The 19,379-nt window shown below is 39.3% G+C and overlaps 2 protein-coding genes across 2 annotated transcripts; both read left to right on the plus strand.

Annotated features, from left to right (window-relative positions):
* Positions 1-13,302: 13,302 nt before the first annotated feature.
* Positions 13,303-16,146, plus strand: LOC130729607 (elongation factor 1-alpha). Its single transcript, XM_057581414.1, has 3 exons — positions 13,303-13,455; positions 14,369-14,841; positions 14,937-16,146. The coding sequence occupies exons 2-3, from the start codon at positions 14,380-14,382 to the stop codon at positions 15,816-15,818; spliced, it is 1,344 nt and encodes a 447-aa protein (XP_057437397.1). The 5' UTR covers positions 13,303-13,455; positions 14,369-14,379; the 3' UTR covers positions 15,819-16,146.
* A 1,272-nt stretch (positions 16,147-17,418) lies between these two features.
* Positions 17,419-19,206, plus strand: LOC130729609 (uncharacterized). Its single transcript, XM_057581421.1, has 2 exons — positions 17,419-18,082; positions 18,679-19,206. Exons 1-2 carry the CDS (start codon positions 17,567-17,569, stop codon positions 19,000-19,002), a joined length of 840 nt encoding a protein of 279 aa, XP_057437404.1. The 5' UTR covers positions 17,419-17,566; the 3' UTR covers positions 19,003-19,206.
* Positions 19,207-19,379: the final 173 nt, after the last annotated feature.

A 19,379-nucleotide genomic window follows, 5' to 3' on the forward strand; every position in this document is an offset into this window, starting at 1 on the left:
AACCTTAATAAGGATGAAAACAAAAGAAATTTGTTGGGAAACTATACGAATAGGGACATCCATGAAGATTTTTTTTTTTACGGCGCGCGTACACTAAGAACTTATTTGGTAGTCAAGATATGATAAGAGCAGAATATGATAAAGAGTTCAATAAAGATAGAATAATATGATAAGACCATGTTACACTCTATCCTAACATGTATTTGAGGTGGATAAGATAATACTAAGATATGATCTAAAATGAAAAAATATATCAAATTTTCATTTGAATAAGAAATACATAATATTTTTTAAGAATTAATTTTAAAAATTAATTTTTTTTAAATGATTATTCTATTAAATTTAATATATTTATATTTTTATAAATGAGCCAATATTTCCAAATCAACAAAAACTTTATTAATTTTTATTAATTAGTGTATTTAAAAAAAATGGAAGGGAGCCAATTTTAATTAAAAGAAAAACTAAATAATTAACTAATTGGTTTTAACTAAGAAGTGACAAGTGATAAAAAAAAATTATTACTAAATTATTATTTTTTCAAAAGTAATTTATATTTAAATTATAAATTATTATATAAGTAGAGAAATAATTTTAAATAATTTATATTTATAACTGAGCAATATATTCACTTTTACTGAATGATAGTTTTATTTATTTTTATTATAATATAAAATAAAAATAATGTTGACGAAATAGTAGCAAGTAATAATGATAATTTAATTATATTATATATGAGTAAATTCAACTTTTTCACCATTGATAAATTGGTTAATTTTTAATTAAATTTATTAATAAAAAAATATAAAAAATAAACATAATCAATAAAAAAGTCTTTGTCAACATACATCTTAATGATAGAAAAATCACAATTGACTTTTTTTGAATGCTAATAATTGAGATTGATACAATATTGAAATGATGAACCTTGACCCAAGGATTGTAACAGACACATTCTATCAAAGGAAGGAAATAAACTTATATTATATTATATTATATTATATATATTATTATATTATATTATATTATATTATATATATTATATATATTATATTATATATATATTATATTATTATATATTAAATGAATGTTTCGTGGAAGTTTTTTTTTTGATAAACCAAATTTATTGGATTGGAAGTACGAGGGGTACTTCAACCCAATACAAGTTAAAAATATAAAAAGAAATACAAGTTGCTAAAACACAACATAAAATAGAGATTACAACCAGCTCAACTAATTAAGAGTAGATGCAGCATTCCTACAGGACCCCAAAGCAAGCCCATATAATCAAATTGATTAAGTCCCTTCCCTCTAGAAACATAACAAAAAAGTGGAATGTGGATTTCGTGGTGTAGTGGATTCGAGGTGAGGATCGTGATTATCAGAATCTTCTAGGCAAGGGCACAAGTTCCCTTCATGGGATATCGCAAGTGGCAAAATGGCTCCCTCCTCCTACAAGGTTCCGCTCGCTTACCGTTGATGGTGCTTTCAGCATTGTGCATAATAGAATGGGCATTGGAGGAGTTCTCCGAGACAGTACCTCAGCCTGGAAATTTGGTTTCTATGCAGGTGCAGCTGGTGGGGATCCAATGATCGAAGAAATTCGAGCCATGGTGGTGGGTTTGCAGCTTGCATGGGCTAAGAACATTCGACTGTTGCTTTGTGAGACTGATTGTAAAGATCTAGTTAAAGCGCTTTAGGACAGGAATCGTTGATATCATATTCATGCTTCTGAGCTCCAAGTTGTTTACCTGCTCCAGAGTAGGCAATTGGATATCCGAGTTCGACATATAGGAGGAAAATGGTCCGACTGACTGCCTGGCGGGAGTAGGAGCTCATTTACAATGTGCTCTAGTGGAGTTTGTGGATCCCCCGAGTTTGGTTGCTCCTTTCTTGGCTACGGATATCTTAGCGCTTTAGTCTTTCTGTTTATTTTTCTCATGTACCAAAAAAATGAATGTTTCTTTCTAGAAGGTTATGTCACGTGGCACCTCCTAAGTCATTCTCTTTCCCTCCAAAACAAAAAATTATATTTATTGCATTGTTTTCTAGGGGCGTAAGCGGGTATGGTCCGATCCACGAATCCGATCCGAACCGAACACATTATGGTGGGCTGGATTGGACCATTGGTTCGGTTCATATTTTTTTTTACTCAATCCGATCACCATCAGTTCGGGTATCGGTTTATGGATTGAAAAACCAATCAATCCGAATCAACCCAATGAATTAAGAATTTGTTTACATTTAGCTCAAACAATTTTAGCCCATTACATTACATATTTATATTTGTATTAGAGATGTTAGTTTTATTTAGATTATATGGATTATGTCATTATCAAATGTTCTGTTCTTTAAAAATGTTGAATTTTTCTATATTATTTATAATTTTTCACGTTTTTAGAATAATTTTCGTGCATATTTCCAAATATTATTATTTTATTTCAAATCCGATCATCCGAACCGAACCAATCCGATTGAGGCTGGGTTGGGTTGGTTCGAATTTAGAAGTAAAAATCATGAAATCCGAACCGAACATGTTTGATTGGTTCGGACATTTTATCATCTTAAATTCGAACCAATCCGGTCCGATTACACCCTATTGTTTTCATCTCTTTTTGTTTGTGTTTATAATTTTTTTTGATGAGCTTACTAAATAAGTCTTTAACACAAATGTAATTGGATTGTAAAGGGAAGTATGAGCGGCAAGTGAAAATTCGATTCTTCTGATGGACTTAAAAGGGACAAATGATCATAAGCAAGAAAATTAAGGGATCACTACTTCACTATCTGGTCTGGAACTTCTGAGAGTTGCCTGCGCACGTGCAATGGGCATGAATGCATGGACCCATAATTGGACTAATTTGAATCTAAAACAATATTGTGTATTGTTAACGTAAAATAATCTCTTGGGATAATTTTATGGTATTTTTTGCATTACATTTGCACAACTTATACAAGCACCTGCATATATACATAAGGGGTACATTTGTATAGACTACTTGGACAATCTAACGGTGCCTATCCTAATGAGACAGAAACATTATAAGTTCAAACTTTACTGTAGACCACTTGGTTAATTTGCATGGACATTTAGACCTTACCCGCGCAACCTTTACGGTCCCTTTCTCTACGTGATGAGAGAGAGGGGGTTAGAGAGAGAAAGTGTCGGGGGCTGGGTGGAGGTGAGAAGGACGCGTGATCATGCACCACGGCGAGACCACTTCCGTCCGCTGTTGCCGGTGCATGATCAGAGGCAAGGGTACTATGAGTTTAGGAAAGAGCGGTTAACGTCTTTCTTCTTCTCTCATTTCCCTGATAGTTTTGGAGAAAAGGCGATGTGGGGGGTTTTCCAACGGTATGGGAAAGTTTGGGAGGTGTTCATTCCCAACAGGAGAGACAGAAGTGGTAGACGCTTCGGGTTTGTTCGTTTCTTGGATGTCCTTGACCCGAGTGCGTTGGAGAAATCTCTGAACCACATTCTGATTGGGAACATGAAGGTGCAGGTCAATAGGCCTAAGTATCCTGTTCCTGCACAGAAGGTTTCCACTGTAACTCGGAGGAGGGATCATGTGCCAACGGTAGCTGCTAAACCAAGGCCTATTTGTGCTGCTAGTGGTAACTTGGATGGGGGGAGGGCGGGTGCAGCGAGAGTTGTTGGTGGAGGGAAGGAGGGTGAGCCGGTGATGAAATCCTATGCGCAGGTGGTTGCGAACGCTCCTGAGTACCGTGAGGCAAGGCGGATGAAGAGGGAGAAGGTAGGCTAGAGGGAGGTCCGGAAAGATGGAGTGGGATTATCGGATGGGAATACAATTGAGGTGTGGACAGACCCTGATGCTGTCTTATGGAAGGAGAAATATCCATGGCTCTTGAATAGTATGGTTGGTGTTTTACGGAATAGGGAGCAGATTCACTCCATTCAGGAAGTGTTTATTTTACAGGGGCTTAGTTCTATTCGGTGCCGATATATGGGTGATGATATGATGTTGCTTACGGGCTCTGAAGATGAAGCCATTGTCGAAGTGCTTAAAGGAGCGGAGGAGTGGCTGACAGAGATGTTTCAATCGGTGTATTCGTGGAACCCAACTATTATTCCGGCATGCAAACTGGTGTGGGTGAGGTGTTACGGAATCCCTATAAATTTATGGACTAAAAAGTGCTTTGATTTTTTGGTCAGACCAATTGGAGAGGTGGTGGCTATTGATGATAAGACAGAGTCGCTAGAAAAACTGGAGTTTGTTCGCTTCCAAATGAAAACATCAGCGTTGGATCCAATAGCGATTTTCAGGAAGGTCAGAATAAATGATTTTGTGTATGGTGTGCGATTGGTGGAGGAGATTGGTCCAGAGTTGCCAGACATGATCTGGAATGCGGGGTTGTCAACGTCTGAAGAGGATAGTTCATCAGGGTGGTCGCTGGCTGATGTTGAAACGGTTCCAAATTCAGATGATGAGGGTGGAGACCTTAGGCCGAAGGGATGCCGGGGTAACGTGGATGGTGGTCGGAATGGTTCAAATGAAAAAATAACGGACTCCGACGGCGCCGCGAATCTGCATGTTCTAGAAGGGGTTGATGGTTCAAATGATTGTAACGGATCCCGAAAAGATGCCATAATTGGAGGTATTTTGAATGCCCTAAATTTAATGCAGAATGATGATGTTGAGGAAGTGGTCCCGGGACCACAGGCTGCACATTCCGTGCGTGTGGACCAGGGGAGGGAATCAATTAATGATGTAATTGTTGACCATATGGAGGAGGGCCAAGGGCGGTCAATGAGTGATGGGGCCGCAATATATAATAGGCTGGGTTGTTCGCTTAGTGGGCCTGTTTGGAATCTAAATTGGCCTGACTTGAAACAAAAAAGTAGACGGGCCTCCTTACCAACGAATGTGCTGATGGTGGGTGGCAAGGCTCACGAACCAGTGGATGGAACGATGATGATGGGGTCATCTGGAACTTATGTGGAGGATGATGAACCTCATGTGTCAAATACCTCATCTGCAGCTAGCGGTGGGGGCGAAGGGGGCCGACGCAAGGAGAAGCTAGTCAGGGAGAACAAAGTAGCACTAATGGAGTTCATGGTGGGACTGGGGGAATTGGGCAGGTAAGGATGGCTCAAAGGGGTTCTAGTGGTGGGTCTGATGGTGTGCAGGGAGTGAATCGCGAGTCCGAGAGCTCTTTAGGTAGAGAGCGGTCACAAGCAAATGGGTCTGCGATGAGTGTATTGGCGAACAGGAGGAGGATCCGACAACAAGTGTTGTCCTTAAGCAATACTGTGTCTGATTTTGTGCTGCAGAATAATAACTGGGTACTGTGGTTGAAGAACCTTGAATCTGAGGCACATAATTTGTGGACCTTAGGGAAGGAACTTGGGGTTACATATGTGGGGTCTGAGGCTGACATGATTGCATAGTTAGTTGAAATGGAAAAGAGGGATAACGCGGGATGGCATGGCTCTGATGCACAAAGAGTCAATGGGGAAGCTGTTGGTATCTAATGAAGATCCTTTCTTTCAATGTAAGGGGCATCGCCAGCAGAGTAAAGTGGCGAAAATTGAAGGAGTTGATATGTACAGAACAGGTAGATATGGTTTTGCTGCAAGAAACAAAGTAGAAACTGTTGATAGTAGGTTGTGTTCTGCGATATGGGGTGACAATGACTGTGAATGGAGGATGGTCCCTGCAGTGGGTAGGGATGGAGGGCTCTTATGTATCTGGAGGAGGGGCGTGTTCTGTGTGTCTTCCTCTTTTGAGGGTTCAAATCTTATGGGACTCGAAGGGGTGTGGGAAGCTCAATCTCAACCATGTACTATTGTCAGTGTCTATTTTCCTTGTAATTTGGAGGAGAAGCGGGTGTTGTGGACTGAATTGCTGGATAGGAGGCGCAACAGTAGCGTTGGAGGTGGTGTATTGCGGGTGATTTTAATGCTGTTAGAACTGCTGATGAGAGAAAGGGGCAGATGTCAGGGTCAAGCCAGAATAGAAGGGAATCTGAGGAGTTTAATTCTTTCATTGCTGCTATGGGGCTCCTGGATCTGCCGCTCATAGGGAGGAAGTATACTTGGTACATGCCAAATGGGTCGGCAATGAGTAGATTGGATCGTTTTTTACTATCTCAGGAGTGGGTACATATGTGGCCACATTGCTCTCAGGTTGCTTTTAGCAGGGATGTGTCGAATCACTGCCCTATTCTCATTAGGGATTTATTTCAGGATTTATTTCAGAATTGGGGTCCAAAGCCATTTAGGACACTCAATTGCTGGTTTAGTCATCCCAAGCTTCGTGAGTTTGTTGCTACGAAATGGACTGATTTCAGTGTCCAAGGTGGGCCTATGTATGTTTTCAAGGAGAAATTGAAAAAGCTGAAAGGAGAGTTGATGGTTTGGAACAGAGATGTGTTTGGTGATGTGAATCAGAAACTAAAAGGGCTGGTACAGCAGCTGAATGATTTTGACTTGCAAGCTGAGTGGGAGGACTTGAGTGTTGAGGATGTTAGAAGAAGACATGTATTGCTGGCTGAGTATTGGAAATTGTCAAAATTGAATGAATCTATTCTTTATCAAAAATCCAGGATCCGTTGGATTAAAGAGGGAGATGCTAACTCTAAATTTTTCCATGCGACTGTAAATTGGAAGAGGAGGGTGAATAATATCGGGGGTTTGACTATTGATGGTAATTGGTGTGAAGAACCAGGCTTGGTGAAGAAGGAAGTGCACTCGTTTTTTGAGGGGCGGTTTAAGAAGCAACAGGGATGTCGACCTGGTCTTGATGGGGTTGAGTTCAATGTAATTTTAGCAGCGGATAATCGTATGTTGTGTTCTGCGTTTGATGAACTTGAGGTCAAGGAAGCTGTGTGGGATTGCGGGAGTGATAAAAGTCCGGGACCTGATGGTTATAATTTTCGTTTCTTGAAGACATTTTGGGATGTCATTAAGGTAGATGTGCTGAAGATGGTTGCTGATTTCCATTCTTCTGGTTCATGGTCAAAGGGATGTAATGCCTCGTTTATTACTATGATTCCAAAGGTCAAGTCACCACAAGGTTTGAATGAATTTCGACCGATCTCCTTAATTGGTTGTATGTATAAGATTATGGCAAAGATACTAGCGAAGAGGTTGAAGGAGTGTTAGTAAAAGTAATAGATAGAGATCAATCTGCTTTTTTAGGAGGCCGGAATATGATGGATAGTGTGATTGTGGCAAATGAAGTAATCCATGAGGCAAAGAGGAGGAAGAAGCCGATAATTTTATTTAAAGTGGACTTCAAAAAGGCATATTATTCTGTGGATTGGGAGTTTTTGCTGTATATGTTGAGACGAATGAATTTTTGTCAGCAGTGGATAGCTTGGATACGAAGCTGTTTGGTATCAACAACAATATATGTGTTAGTTAATGGAAGTCCAACTGAGGAGTTTGTTCCGGGGAGAGGGCTTAGACAAGGGGATCCATTGGCACCTTTTCTATTTCTAGTGGTGGCTGAGGGGTTGAATGGTTTACTAAAGAAGGATGTGACTGTGGGTAGATTTGCAAGCTTCGTGGTTGGGGATGGTGATGGGGTGGCAGTGTCTATCTTACAGTTCGCAGATGATACAATTTTGATAGGGGATGCTACGCTGCAGAATGTTGTTACTATGAAGTGTGTGTTACGGTGCTTTGAATTAGCTTCTGGGCTGAAGATAAATTTTCTAAAAAGCAGCTGTGGAGGAGTGGCAGTGGACAGGACTGTTCTGGCAAGTTATGTGTCGTTGCTGAATTGTAAGGAGATGCAGTTTCCGTTCGTTTATCTTGGATTGCCTGTAGGAGGGAATGCCAGGCGCATAGAGTTTTGGAATCCGGTAATTCTAAAGATTCGGAAGAAGTTGGCTTTGTGGCGACAGAGGTTTTTGTCCTTTGGAGGGCGGTTGTGCTTGATCAAGAGTGTTCTCACGGCTATTCCACTATTCTATTTCTCCTTTTTCAGGGCCCCTAAAGGTGTTATACGACTTCTGAAAGGGATAATGAAAGCATTTCTTTGGGGTGGGGTGGAGAATGAGAATAAAGTTGCGTGGGTGAGTTGGGATCGAATGTGTTTGCCGAAGGAATTAGGGGGACTGGGTCTGAAGGATTTAGATAAGTTTAATATGACGTTATTGGCTAAATGGAGGTGGAGGTTGCTGCGAGAGGAGGAGGGTAAATGGTGCCAGGTTTTGAGAGCGAAGTATGGGGACCGTCGGGGTGCTGGTGTTTTGACTGTACCCTCAACTGCGTCGATGTGGTGGAAGGACATTTGGGCAGTTTGCATTGACGAATCTGCAGCTAGCTGGTTTACAGGTGGTTTACAGAAAGTTTTGGGTTCTGGAAATTCAACACGTTTTTGGAAGGATGTCTGGGTGGGGGCGGCTTCGCTGCAATCTCGCTTTCTGAAGTTGTATCGATTGTCAATACAGAAACTTTGTTCAGTTAGCGACATGGGGGTTTGGCATGGGAGGGAGTGGGTGTGGGAGTTTAAATGGAGAAGGGGTTTAAGTGATAGGGAGAATGTGATGCTGGATGGGTTAAGGCAAGTTCTGCAATCAGTGAAGCTCACCCAGAGTTCTATGGATACTTGGAGATGGAAGTTTGAGGGTGATGGTGATTTTTCTGTTTGCTCGACTTATCAGACATTGCTGGATCCAATAGGGGGGATGATTCAGGTGTATTTAATCAGATCTGGTCCTGTGCTGTGCCGTCTAATATTGCAGTGTTTGCGTGGAAGGTGGTAATTGACCATGTTCAGAGTAAGAGTAATATGAGGAGGAGGAATATAATTCCGAGTGGTGGTGATATTAATTGTCTGTTATGCAATGGGGCTGAAGAGTCCACAAATCACTTATTTTTTTAGTGTCCTGCTGCTGTTCAGGTTTGGAATAGATGCCCAAGGTGGTTGGGAGTGGTGTCAGCGCTGCCTGTGACAGGGAAGGATCATTTGCTTCAGTTTGGTTCAGTAGCCATGTCGGGTTCACATAATTTGCTGTGGAAGGTGGTCTGGTGTGCTGTTTTATGGACTATTTGGAATAGTAGAAATGGAATAGTTTTTAGGAATGGAGAGTTTGATGCAGATAAGGTGTTTGAATTGATCAAAATCAGATCCTGGAGTTGGTTGTCTGCAAAGGTACACGGCTTCTGTTCCTCTTTGTTTGAATGGAGTAATTGTCGATGCTGTGTTTGGAACATGTGTGAGTTGGTTGCTGTTTGGGTATGGTCATGCGCTGGTATGTGGGAAGGAATTCAGGAGCTTGGATTAAGAGGTTGGATTGCTTGATCTATGTCTTGGCAGCAATGTATTAGGTGTTTATCTTGGTATTTGTTTTTGTTGTGGTGGTGACCAATTTAATTGAGATCTGGTACCATTTGCACGGCTTGTTTTGGGCTGGGGGGTGTTTTTACTTTTGTTTGTTTTTTCTTAGTGGGGTTCTTGTGGGTCTTAGAAATGGGTACTCTTTTTCCTTATTAGGTTTTCCCAATGGGGTTTTTCCTAAGAAGGTTTTGATGAGGCTTGTTTCTTTTGGCTTTCCCCCAAGAAGAGGGTGGGGTTTGTAGGTCGGGTACTTTTCTTACTTTGTTCTTTTCTCTCATTTTTTGTCTTCGCTTGTATTGGGTTGAAGTACCCCTTGTACTTCTTTCAATATAAATTCAATGACTTATCTAAAAAAAATTTAGACCTTACCCTCCACTCCGACTTGTTAGAGATAGAGAGAGTATTGCTATGTTGTGGCAAGCCACTGCCTTGAAGCAAAATTTTCGGCGGATTTTGGTGTTAATTTCAACTGCCGGTTTTGCCCCTAAGAATTTACACAATTATGATCTGACTCGTGCATTTGAGGCAAATTGTATGGAACCTTCACAAAATACTTCCCATAGGTAGAAAATGAATAGAGGAAAAGGTAAAATGATGAATCTAAACCCGCACCAGAAAACTCAATGTCGAGTTCTATATGTTCACCCTCTCAAAGCCAATGGTTTATACCCGTCAATATAGTCTTGATTTCAAATCAATTTAATAACGTAAAAGAATCATGGCAATAACTAGCCTTAATTTATCAGCAATAAGTTGCTTCCCTAAGTTGACTATTTCCTATATTAGCTACAATGATTTCGTAACTACCAATAAAATAATTAATATTTAGGCTTAAAGGATCCAAAGGCCCCTGAAATTACAAAGGGAATCAAATTCACGACCTAGAAAAATTTTACATCAAATTGGGTCCCTAAATTTTTTTTTTTAATTCAATTAAGGCTAAATGTTGCCACATATCAATTTTGTCCCAGTCAACAATATCACGTGGCTTTTTTATTTATTTTTAATTATAAAAATTAATTAAAAATTATTTTTAAATCCAAGTCAGTTAAATAAGCATAATTTTTTTTAATAAAATCCTAATCTTAACAATATCCTAAACTAATTAAAACTAAATAAATCTAACCTAATCTCTTTTCAAAAAAAATAAATCTAACCTAATCTGAAGAACCACGAAGAAGGAGATAAGGAAGAGAAGGAAGAAGAAGGGAGATTGAGATGGTGGGCAGGGTCCGATCGGGGTGGAGGAGAAGGGAGTGGCGACGGTTGGAGGAGATGAAGGAGGGTTAGCGTGATGGTGGATAGGGTGCGCGGTGGTGGTGCGATTGGTGGATCTGGTGCGTGGTGGTGGGTGTGGTGTTTTGGGTGGGTCTACGGTGGGTGAGTGTTCTTGGTTCTGGGTTTTGGTGGGTGAGGGTTTATGGGTTTCGATTGGGTTGCGATGGGTGGGGTTGGATGTGGGTTGCAGCAGTGGGGGTGGGGGTTGTGAGCGGTGGGGGCAGGGGTTGCAAGCGGCGGGGGTTGGATGGGGGTTGCGGCGGTGGAAGGAAAAGGTGATGCTTGATATGCCCCTAAGCTAGGGGATCCAACATGACGTTTGTTCTGTAATTGACTTCATGTGCTAAAACAGAGCAAAATTCATAGGTGAAGAAGGATAAAATGGTTGAGTTGCAATGAGTGGTTTTGGTTTCTCGATCACTCCTTCTCCTTGCATCGCCTGGTGGTGGATTTGGGGATTTGGGGTTTTGGTTTCGAGTGGGGGTGGGGGTGGAGGTTTCAGTTGCAGGTGGGGGTGGGGATGGGGTTTCGGTTGCAGGTGGAGTTGGGGGTTGGAGGTTGAGGTTTGGGGATGGTATTGGAGGTGGATATTGAGGTTGCAGGTGGGGTGGATGTTGCTGGGTTTAGAAGATGAAGGTGTTGGATGTTGAAGATGAGAATGATGAAGATGATGGTGTTGAAGATTAGATTTTTAAATTAGGTTTATTAGATTATTAGGTTGTTTAGTTTAGGATTATCAGATTAGGTTTTTATTAAGATTTTTTTTTTGATTATTTTGATGACTTGGTATTAAAAATTAATTTTTTAATATTTTTTAATTAAAAATAATGAAAAAAGCCAGGTGTCACTCATGACTAGGACCAAATTGGGATTTGGCCTTAATTGAATTAAAAAAAATTTCTTAGGGACCCAATTTGATGTAAAAATTTTCTAGGTCCTGGATTTGATTCCCTTTGTAATCTCAGGGGCCTTTGGACCCTTTAAGCCTAATATTTATTACATATTAATTGTCATTATCTCTCACGACTGGCTTCTAGGGAGCTTCCTTCCGCATTAGCTCTTCTACCTCCTCTAGATATGGTGACTAGCATTTTTTATGCTAGCATTTTTGATGCTTTTGTTACCGCATCTAGCTTAGCTGATTTTGGTCTTGTAGCTCGGGACATCTATGGTGAGGTCCTTGCGGCAACAACTTATATTGTAGTTTTATCTCCTATGCTTGCTCATGTTTGGGCTCTTTTTCTATCTTCTGGTCTTTGTTTATGTCGGATCTGTCTCGAGACAAGTTGCTTGCTCCTCTTTGACACTGAAAGATATCTTCAAGAGGTCGTTCCTCTTTATCTTCAATTATTCGCAGTTTTCATGATTTAGTTTCATCATTTGATTTTGTTGATTTATCTTTTGTTTGTAGAATTGAAAATACTATGACGGATAGTTTAACTAAATTTTATTTTCCGTCTAGTGATTTTATTTGGGTCAAGAAAGCTCTATCGGGACCCATTTTCTTGATCCAAAGGATGTAGTGGCCGTTTAAAAAAAAGGATGATGTTTTGGTCTCTACCCCTAAAATTTCTTAATAACGCCATTTCGTCGCCTACTACGCCCCTCCTCGTCTCTAGGTGACTAGGTATCCACCATAAGCCTTTCCTCGTAAGATTGAGGCGTATATTCCATAGAAGAAGAAAAAAAAATGGGAATGCCGAATATTAAGAATATCTTTTTTCAGCACCTTTTGAGATTTTAAGAGTTGCTCTTTGGAGAGCACAAACGTCCCAGTTTTTTTTAAGCGCAGAAAATGCGAGCACCTCACGTGCGAAATTATAAAAGGCCCCTTTAAGAAAAAATCTGCTAGCGGAGGATTACCTCCCAAGGATAAAATACTTAGTGCTAAAAAGAGAGAGCCAAAAAAGGATATTCGCTTGGTTAATAAGAAAGATAATAAAGAAATAATAAATAGAAAAAATACATAGATCCTAGCCTTGAACATTGATCTTTATTGCTTGAGCTTCTATGATTCATGTATTGTTGCTTTTGCGTCAGTTGTCTTATTTCTCTAACAAAAATAAAGGCCATTTTTGTTTCTCTTCAACAAATAAGTGCTTGAGCTATTGTCATTCTGTTTCTACTTGCCGATCATACGTATAGAACTAACTTCCATAATTAGGATACATTTTGGGAAAATAAAACTTCTCATAATAAAATCTCATCGATAAAGAAAAATTGCAGTCTCAATTTCACTACAAGATTTGCGAAAGTTTCATTTTGTAAAGCAATGAAAAAAGCTATTGAGTTAACTGAACATGTGAAATGCCTGGGGAGATGAAATGTTCTCATTTTTAAGGGTATTTTGGGAAACAAATCCAGTGGAGACGGGGTGAGGGACAATAGGTCGTGGGTATAAGAAACTCCCCCGATTCTCCCGTATAACCAGGTCTTGTGTTCGGCGAACAATCATGTGCTGCGAAAAGTCGGACTTGATGCAACAATTTTTTTTTTACCATTTCGAGTGATATCAAGATGACATTGTGCAAATTTATTAATTTTTAATAATGTATTTTATTTTTCTTTGACAAATAAGAAAGTAGGGGAGGTCCTGCGGAAAAATAGCTCGACGCAAAGAAAGAGGTGAAACAGCAGTAGCCACAAATACGACAATTCGATTTTATATACACCTAGTTTGGTCGGTAAAAAAAAGCCCACAGGCATGAAATCACCAACAAAAAAAAAACAAAGGGTATTCTTGGAACTCAAATGTTGTTATATGGTATAAAATGACCAAACCCTACATCTAACTCTCACTCTGCTCTTAATTTTGCTATCGCTCAGTCTCTGCGGCTGAGAATTCCGAACATCGTTTGAATCTGAGGTATAATCTTCTCTTTGATTCGTGTCTATTCATTTCTATGCTTTCTGATTCTGTTCATCGTATGCTGATTGATGATGTTTTTTTATCTGTTTAATTTGTTTTTTTTTTCCCATCTTTTGCTGTGTCTATTCGAATCCGATTCCACGTTGTTGGTGGATGCTTGTGTATGGATTCGGTTTTTGTGATTCATTCTTAGATGTGGGATCTCGATTACTTTTCTTTTCGGTTTTGAATCTTGTTGCTGCATGAACAGATCTACTTGTGAACCGTTGAAATTTCATCCCTATTGGCTGATGTATGTTTTGACTGGAAAATTCTGCATCTGTGAGATTTTGAAATATTATTTGCTGTTTGAGTTTTAATTTTGTTGTATATCTGGTTCAATCAAACCAATTTCTTGTCTATTATGTTGGGATTGCAGTTAGACACGCCTGGAATTTTGTTCTTGTTGTTGTCCATTGATGTTGTATGGGAATCTTCTGCCTCGATGAGTATCGATAATTGTATATTTTATAATCTAACTATGAATGGTTTGTGGGGACATCAGGACATGTGTTTTTTCTGTAGAGATTTTGACCCTGTCTTATTCTTTGGTAACATGATTGTGTTATGTTAGATCTGTGATTATAATCTTGTATGAAGTATATGTTTATATTTTTGATGCACAGAAATAGTTAAGTACTGAGGTATGTTATTGCTTGTGGATAACAACACCCTGGGTGAAACTCATGTTTTATCAAGTCCTGTTTAATGTTAACTGAGTTGATTTATCTGTTTGGAAAATAATGTGTCTTGCTCCTCTTGTTATGGATTTTGTTTTATTTTGAGCCTGCTAGATTTTCATTCTATTTAACTGAGCCATTTTTTTTGTTGTTTTTTCTGACGTGAAAACCTTTTGGAATATGTTCTGCAGTTCAATTAGTCATGGGTAAAGAGAAGTTTCACATTAACATCGTGGTCATTGGTCATGTCGACTCTGGGAAGTCGACTACCACTGGCCACTTGATTTACAAGCTTGGAGGTATTGACAAGCGTGTTATTGAGAGGTTTGAGAAAGAAGCTGCTGAAATGAACAAGAGGTCATTCAAGTATGCTTGGGTGCTTGACAAGCTCAAGGCTGAGCGTGAAAGAGGGATTACCATTGATATTGCATTGTGGAAGTTTGAGACCACCAAATACTACTGCACAGTCATTGATGCTCCTGGACATCGTGACTTTATCAAGAACATGATTACTGGAACTTCTCAGGCTGACTGTGCTGTCCTTATCATTGATTCCACAACTGGTGGTTTCGAAGCTGGTATTTCCAAGGATGGACAGACTCGTGAGCACGCACTGCTTGCTTTCACTCTTGGAGTCAAGCAAATGATCTGTTGCTGTAACAAGGTACTATTTTGGCCCTTTATTTGTTATATATGTCTTGCTGCTTATTTGAGTATTTATGTTTCTGTTTTCTGATAAGTTTAAATAATTGTCAACAGATGGATGCCACTACCCCCAAGTACTCCAAGGGTAGGTATGAAGAAATTGTGAAGGAAGTTTCTTCCTACCTGAAGAAGGTTGGTTACAACCCAGACAAAATTCCATTTGTTCCCATCTCTGGTTTTGAGGGTGACAACATGATTGAGAGGTCCACTAACCTTGACTGGTACAAGGGCCCAACTCTTCTTGAGGCTCTTGACCAGATCAATGAGCCCAAGAGACCCTCAGACAAGCCTTTGAGGCTTCCCCTTCAGGATGTCTACAAGATTGGTGGTATTGGAACTGTGCCTGTTGGACGTGTTGAAACTGGTGTCTTGAAGCCTGGTTTTGTGGTGACTTTTGCTCCAACTGGTCTGACAACTGAAGTTAAGTCAGTGGAGATGCACCATGAGTCCCTCACTGAGGCCCTACCTGGTGACAATGTGGGATTTAATGTGAAGAATGTTGCAGTCAAGGATCTCAAGCGTGGTTTCGTGGCTTCAAACTCAAAGGATGACCCTGCCAAGGAAGCTGCAAACTTCACCTCCCAAGTCATTATCATGAACCATCCTGGCCAGATTGGAAATGGCTATGCTCCAGTGCTTGACTGCCACACTTCTCATATTGCTGTCAAATTTGCCGAGCTTTTGACCAAGATTGACAGGCGATCTGGTAAGGAGATTGAGAAGGAGCCCAAATTCTTGAAAAATGGAGATGCAGGTATGGTTAAGATGGTTCCCACCAAGCCCATGGTGGTCGAGACTTTCTCCGAGTATCCTCCTCTTGGTCGTTTTGCTGTCAGGGACATGCGTCAAACGGTTGCTGTGGGAGTCATCAAGAGTGTGGAGAAGAAGGACCCAACTGGCGCCAAGGTCACCAAGGCTGCACAGAAAAAGAAGTAAATGGATCTTAGCATTCTGCAAGTTCATGTGAACCATTATTATAATTATGGTTACAGAAATCAGTGGTGACTTGTTAGCAATTATCTTTTGAGACTTTAGGTGTTTTTACCTGTTATAGTTTTATGTTTGTCATTTTTATGCGGCCACAGTTTTCAAACTGAGTTCTGGACCTGCGATGTTGAGTTATGTGTTTCAGTCTTGCTTTTACTTTTAATTTCTGCATGAGAACTCAAGCAGCTTTAGGGTTTTAAAGTTCTCCTTTGCTGACGAGTATGTTTTAATTATTTGTGTTTACATTTATAAGTAAATTTTGTCACATGTTTTGTTACCTGAATTGTCCCATTGTGTTATGAGGTTTTTACCGTTTAATTGTTTATCAGTTTTACAGACTAGATTTGTGACATTGGATAAATTATTATTTTAGTGTCAAAACTTATGTGTTGTTTTCACTGCTGTTAAGTTATTGTAGGTTGATAATTGGGAAATTGGGGGTGGGGATATATCATATTAATATCATGTTTATGGGGGTGGGGATTTATCATATTAATATCTGGTCTCCACCTAGTTATTAGACCACTCACCGTTTTTAATGAGGAAGATGGCATAAGGAGACACCATCATTTCACCTTTCATTCAAGATGATCATCACGTTAAATGATTCGTCATCTATTCTGCACATCTTCATCACTAGGTGATTTTATTCACATCTCATTGATCCTGACGGTGCAACCTGATGCTAAAGTGTGCAGGGGCGGATGCATTTTGTGCCATATGGGGGCAAGTTCCCCAAAAAAAAAACCTTAATTTTTTCTTAATGAAAAATGTAACACCTAAGGATAGAGACAAAGTAATGAATGTGGTACAAGATGTAATGCGTGAAAGATAGAGATAAAATGTGGTGAGTATGAGATGTTTGTACTGTTTGGTATCTACGTATCATAGTTCTTCATTAGTATACATGCATTATTTGTTTAAGTTGCCCCCAAACTTCTTATACTATAAGACCACTTATCTTCTTTTATAAGCAACCACCACTTATCTATATGTATGTTTTTCCCCACTTTCTGAAACTGTCACTGCCCGTGTGAGATGTTTTTCGTCTCCTATGGACATTATGCGAAGGAGGTTGACTACACTCAAGGTATACACATCCAATTCGGATGGCTCCGGGGCGTATGCGTTGTTGTGATCTTAAAGGAGAATTTACCTGCCATAACTAGAGAGTCTCTACTCCACTTGGTTGGTTGCACGATCTTTTTGAAAAAGAGCCCGACATACATGGACGTAGTTTACCCAGTACTCTTTTATGACATAGAGGCTGTCATACATATGAATGGGCCACAACCACCCTTGCATATTTGTTTGATCAGTTTGGTATGTGAGCATCCTCAAGACCGAGTATATAGTAGGTTACATGACCCTATTCAAGTTCCTTCGTGTACACTTCCCATAGTTTTTTTTCTACACACAACTTCCCATAATTTTTTTTCTATGAACACTTCCCATCCTTTACAAAAAAATAAAAAATAGTAAATGCGTTCTGGATTTTAATTTTCGAAACACAACTTAAATAGTGGCATTCTAGGAAATTTCTAGGTGAGTGAGTGTTAAGAATTGTGGTCTGGGTGGGTATTTATCAACCATCCATTAGTTATCCACAATTGTAATATTAGTTGCATACAAAATTTACTTGAACGAAAAGAAAAAGTTGTAAGCAATTAGAGTTTGGTATTGATATTTTCTGATTCATGTCCAATTTTCACCCAAACATGCAAGCCAATCTACACCCCATCTCTGCATCTCATGTCAAGCCTTCAATCAAAATTGTTAGCACTTTAAATGAAAACTACCAAACCAATCCCCAATCCTCAGTAGGCAAAATCAAACGCCTTGTTCTCACACAAGAAGGCAGAACCAAACTGAATACTTACTCAGACAGAGATTTTTATGCATACCCACGCTTGGTTACTCACGTTGATGATGGCTTCATTTCTACACTTACCAATGTTTATAGAGAAAGGCTGAGACCTGACACAGAGATACTTGATCTCATGAGCTCATGGATTAGCCATCTACCCAATGATGTCAAGTACAAAAGAGTTGTGGGGCATGGGTTGAATGCACAAGAGCTTGCAAAGAATCCAAGACTGGATTACTTTTTTATAAAGGATCTGAACAAGGATCAGCAACTTGAACTTGAGAGTTGCAGTTTTGATGCAGTGGTATGTACAGTTAGTGTGCAGTATCTCCAACAACCAGAGAAGGTAAGATATTCCACGATTTTATATTATTTCCCATACCTCTTATTACCTCAACTTATTCTCAGTTCAAGAAATTTGGCTATATGAACTGATAGAGTCCACACTGATACTTTGGTAGTATAGTAAAAAGCTATTAAATTTGTTTTGGGTCTAACACTACCCCAAAATCTGATTTTAGGATATAGCTAGGTCTAACCAAGTTTTAAAATGGTATCAAACTCTATCGTAGGTTCATTGTTGGGCCACCCATTGGCCTGATTCATCTGGTATTTCCCATGATGAAGATAAGAGCATGACATGATTGCTCGGTCTAAACCTGTAATGGGAATATGGGCGCTCCGACGATGAACTTCAAGGTCAACATGTCCGGTCCGGGATGTATCTAATTTTAATTCATATATGTCCAAAGGTATGGCTAATGAAGTAGTTATAAATGAAGACAATCCTCACATCCAAGCTCATTTTTTAAGTAGAGTTGGAATTAGACCAAATTTGGAGAAAAAACTGACACTTTCAAATGTAAATGTATTTTGAAACTTTTACAAGAACTTATTGAAGAATTGAGTTGATTAATGTTAATGAAACATCACTACTCACAGGTGTTTGCAGAGGTGTTCAGAGTGCTAAAGCCAGGAGGGGTGTTCATTGTGAGTTTTAGCAACAGAATGTTTTATGAGAAAGCCATAAGTTCATGGAGGGAAGGTACTGCTTATAGCAGGGTTCAACTTGTGGTTCAGTACTTCCAATCTGTGGAAGGTTTCACAGAGGCAGAGGTAGTTCGAAAGCTACCAACTACTAAAGGTGCTCAAGAGAACAAGTCACCATTGGGTTGGATTATGGGGCTTTTTGGATTGCTGTCAGGATCAGATCCCTTTTATGCAGTGATTGCTTACAGGAATTTCAAACCCATACAAGATGATTGAGTTAGAGGATTGTTGTGAATGTTGAAAATGTGCTAAGTTACTGGTTAAGTTTAAATTGTGTTCAGACTTCGTTACTTTCTAAAGCAAATTGGATATAGAAACGAACATTTGGTTTATATGCTGCAAGTAAATAACATTATGGCATCGAGGCGAACCAATGATATTTTAACACTAGTTCTAATAAATTATGCATCGTTTAGTGTATTGTTTATCTTTTATTTCGCATTAATTCTTCTATTAAACATTGTATTTACATATGATCCGTACTAATTGGATAACATTTTCCGCCAAAATCAGTTGAGAACCCTAATCTCAAACTACTTTTGGAGGAAAGAATTATCTAATTAATTTAGATCAATATGCAAATAAAATATTTT

The sequence above is a fragment of the Lotus japonicus genome, chromosome 1, assembly GCF_012489685.1.
Source record: "Lotus japonicus ecotype B-129 chromosome 1, LjGifu_v1.2".
In the NCBI taxonomy this organism is placed as follows: Eukaryota; Viridiplantae; Streptophyta; class Magnoliopsida; order Fabales; family Fabaceae; genus Lotus; species Lotus japonicus.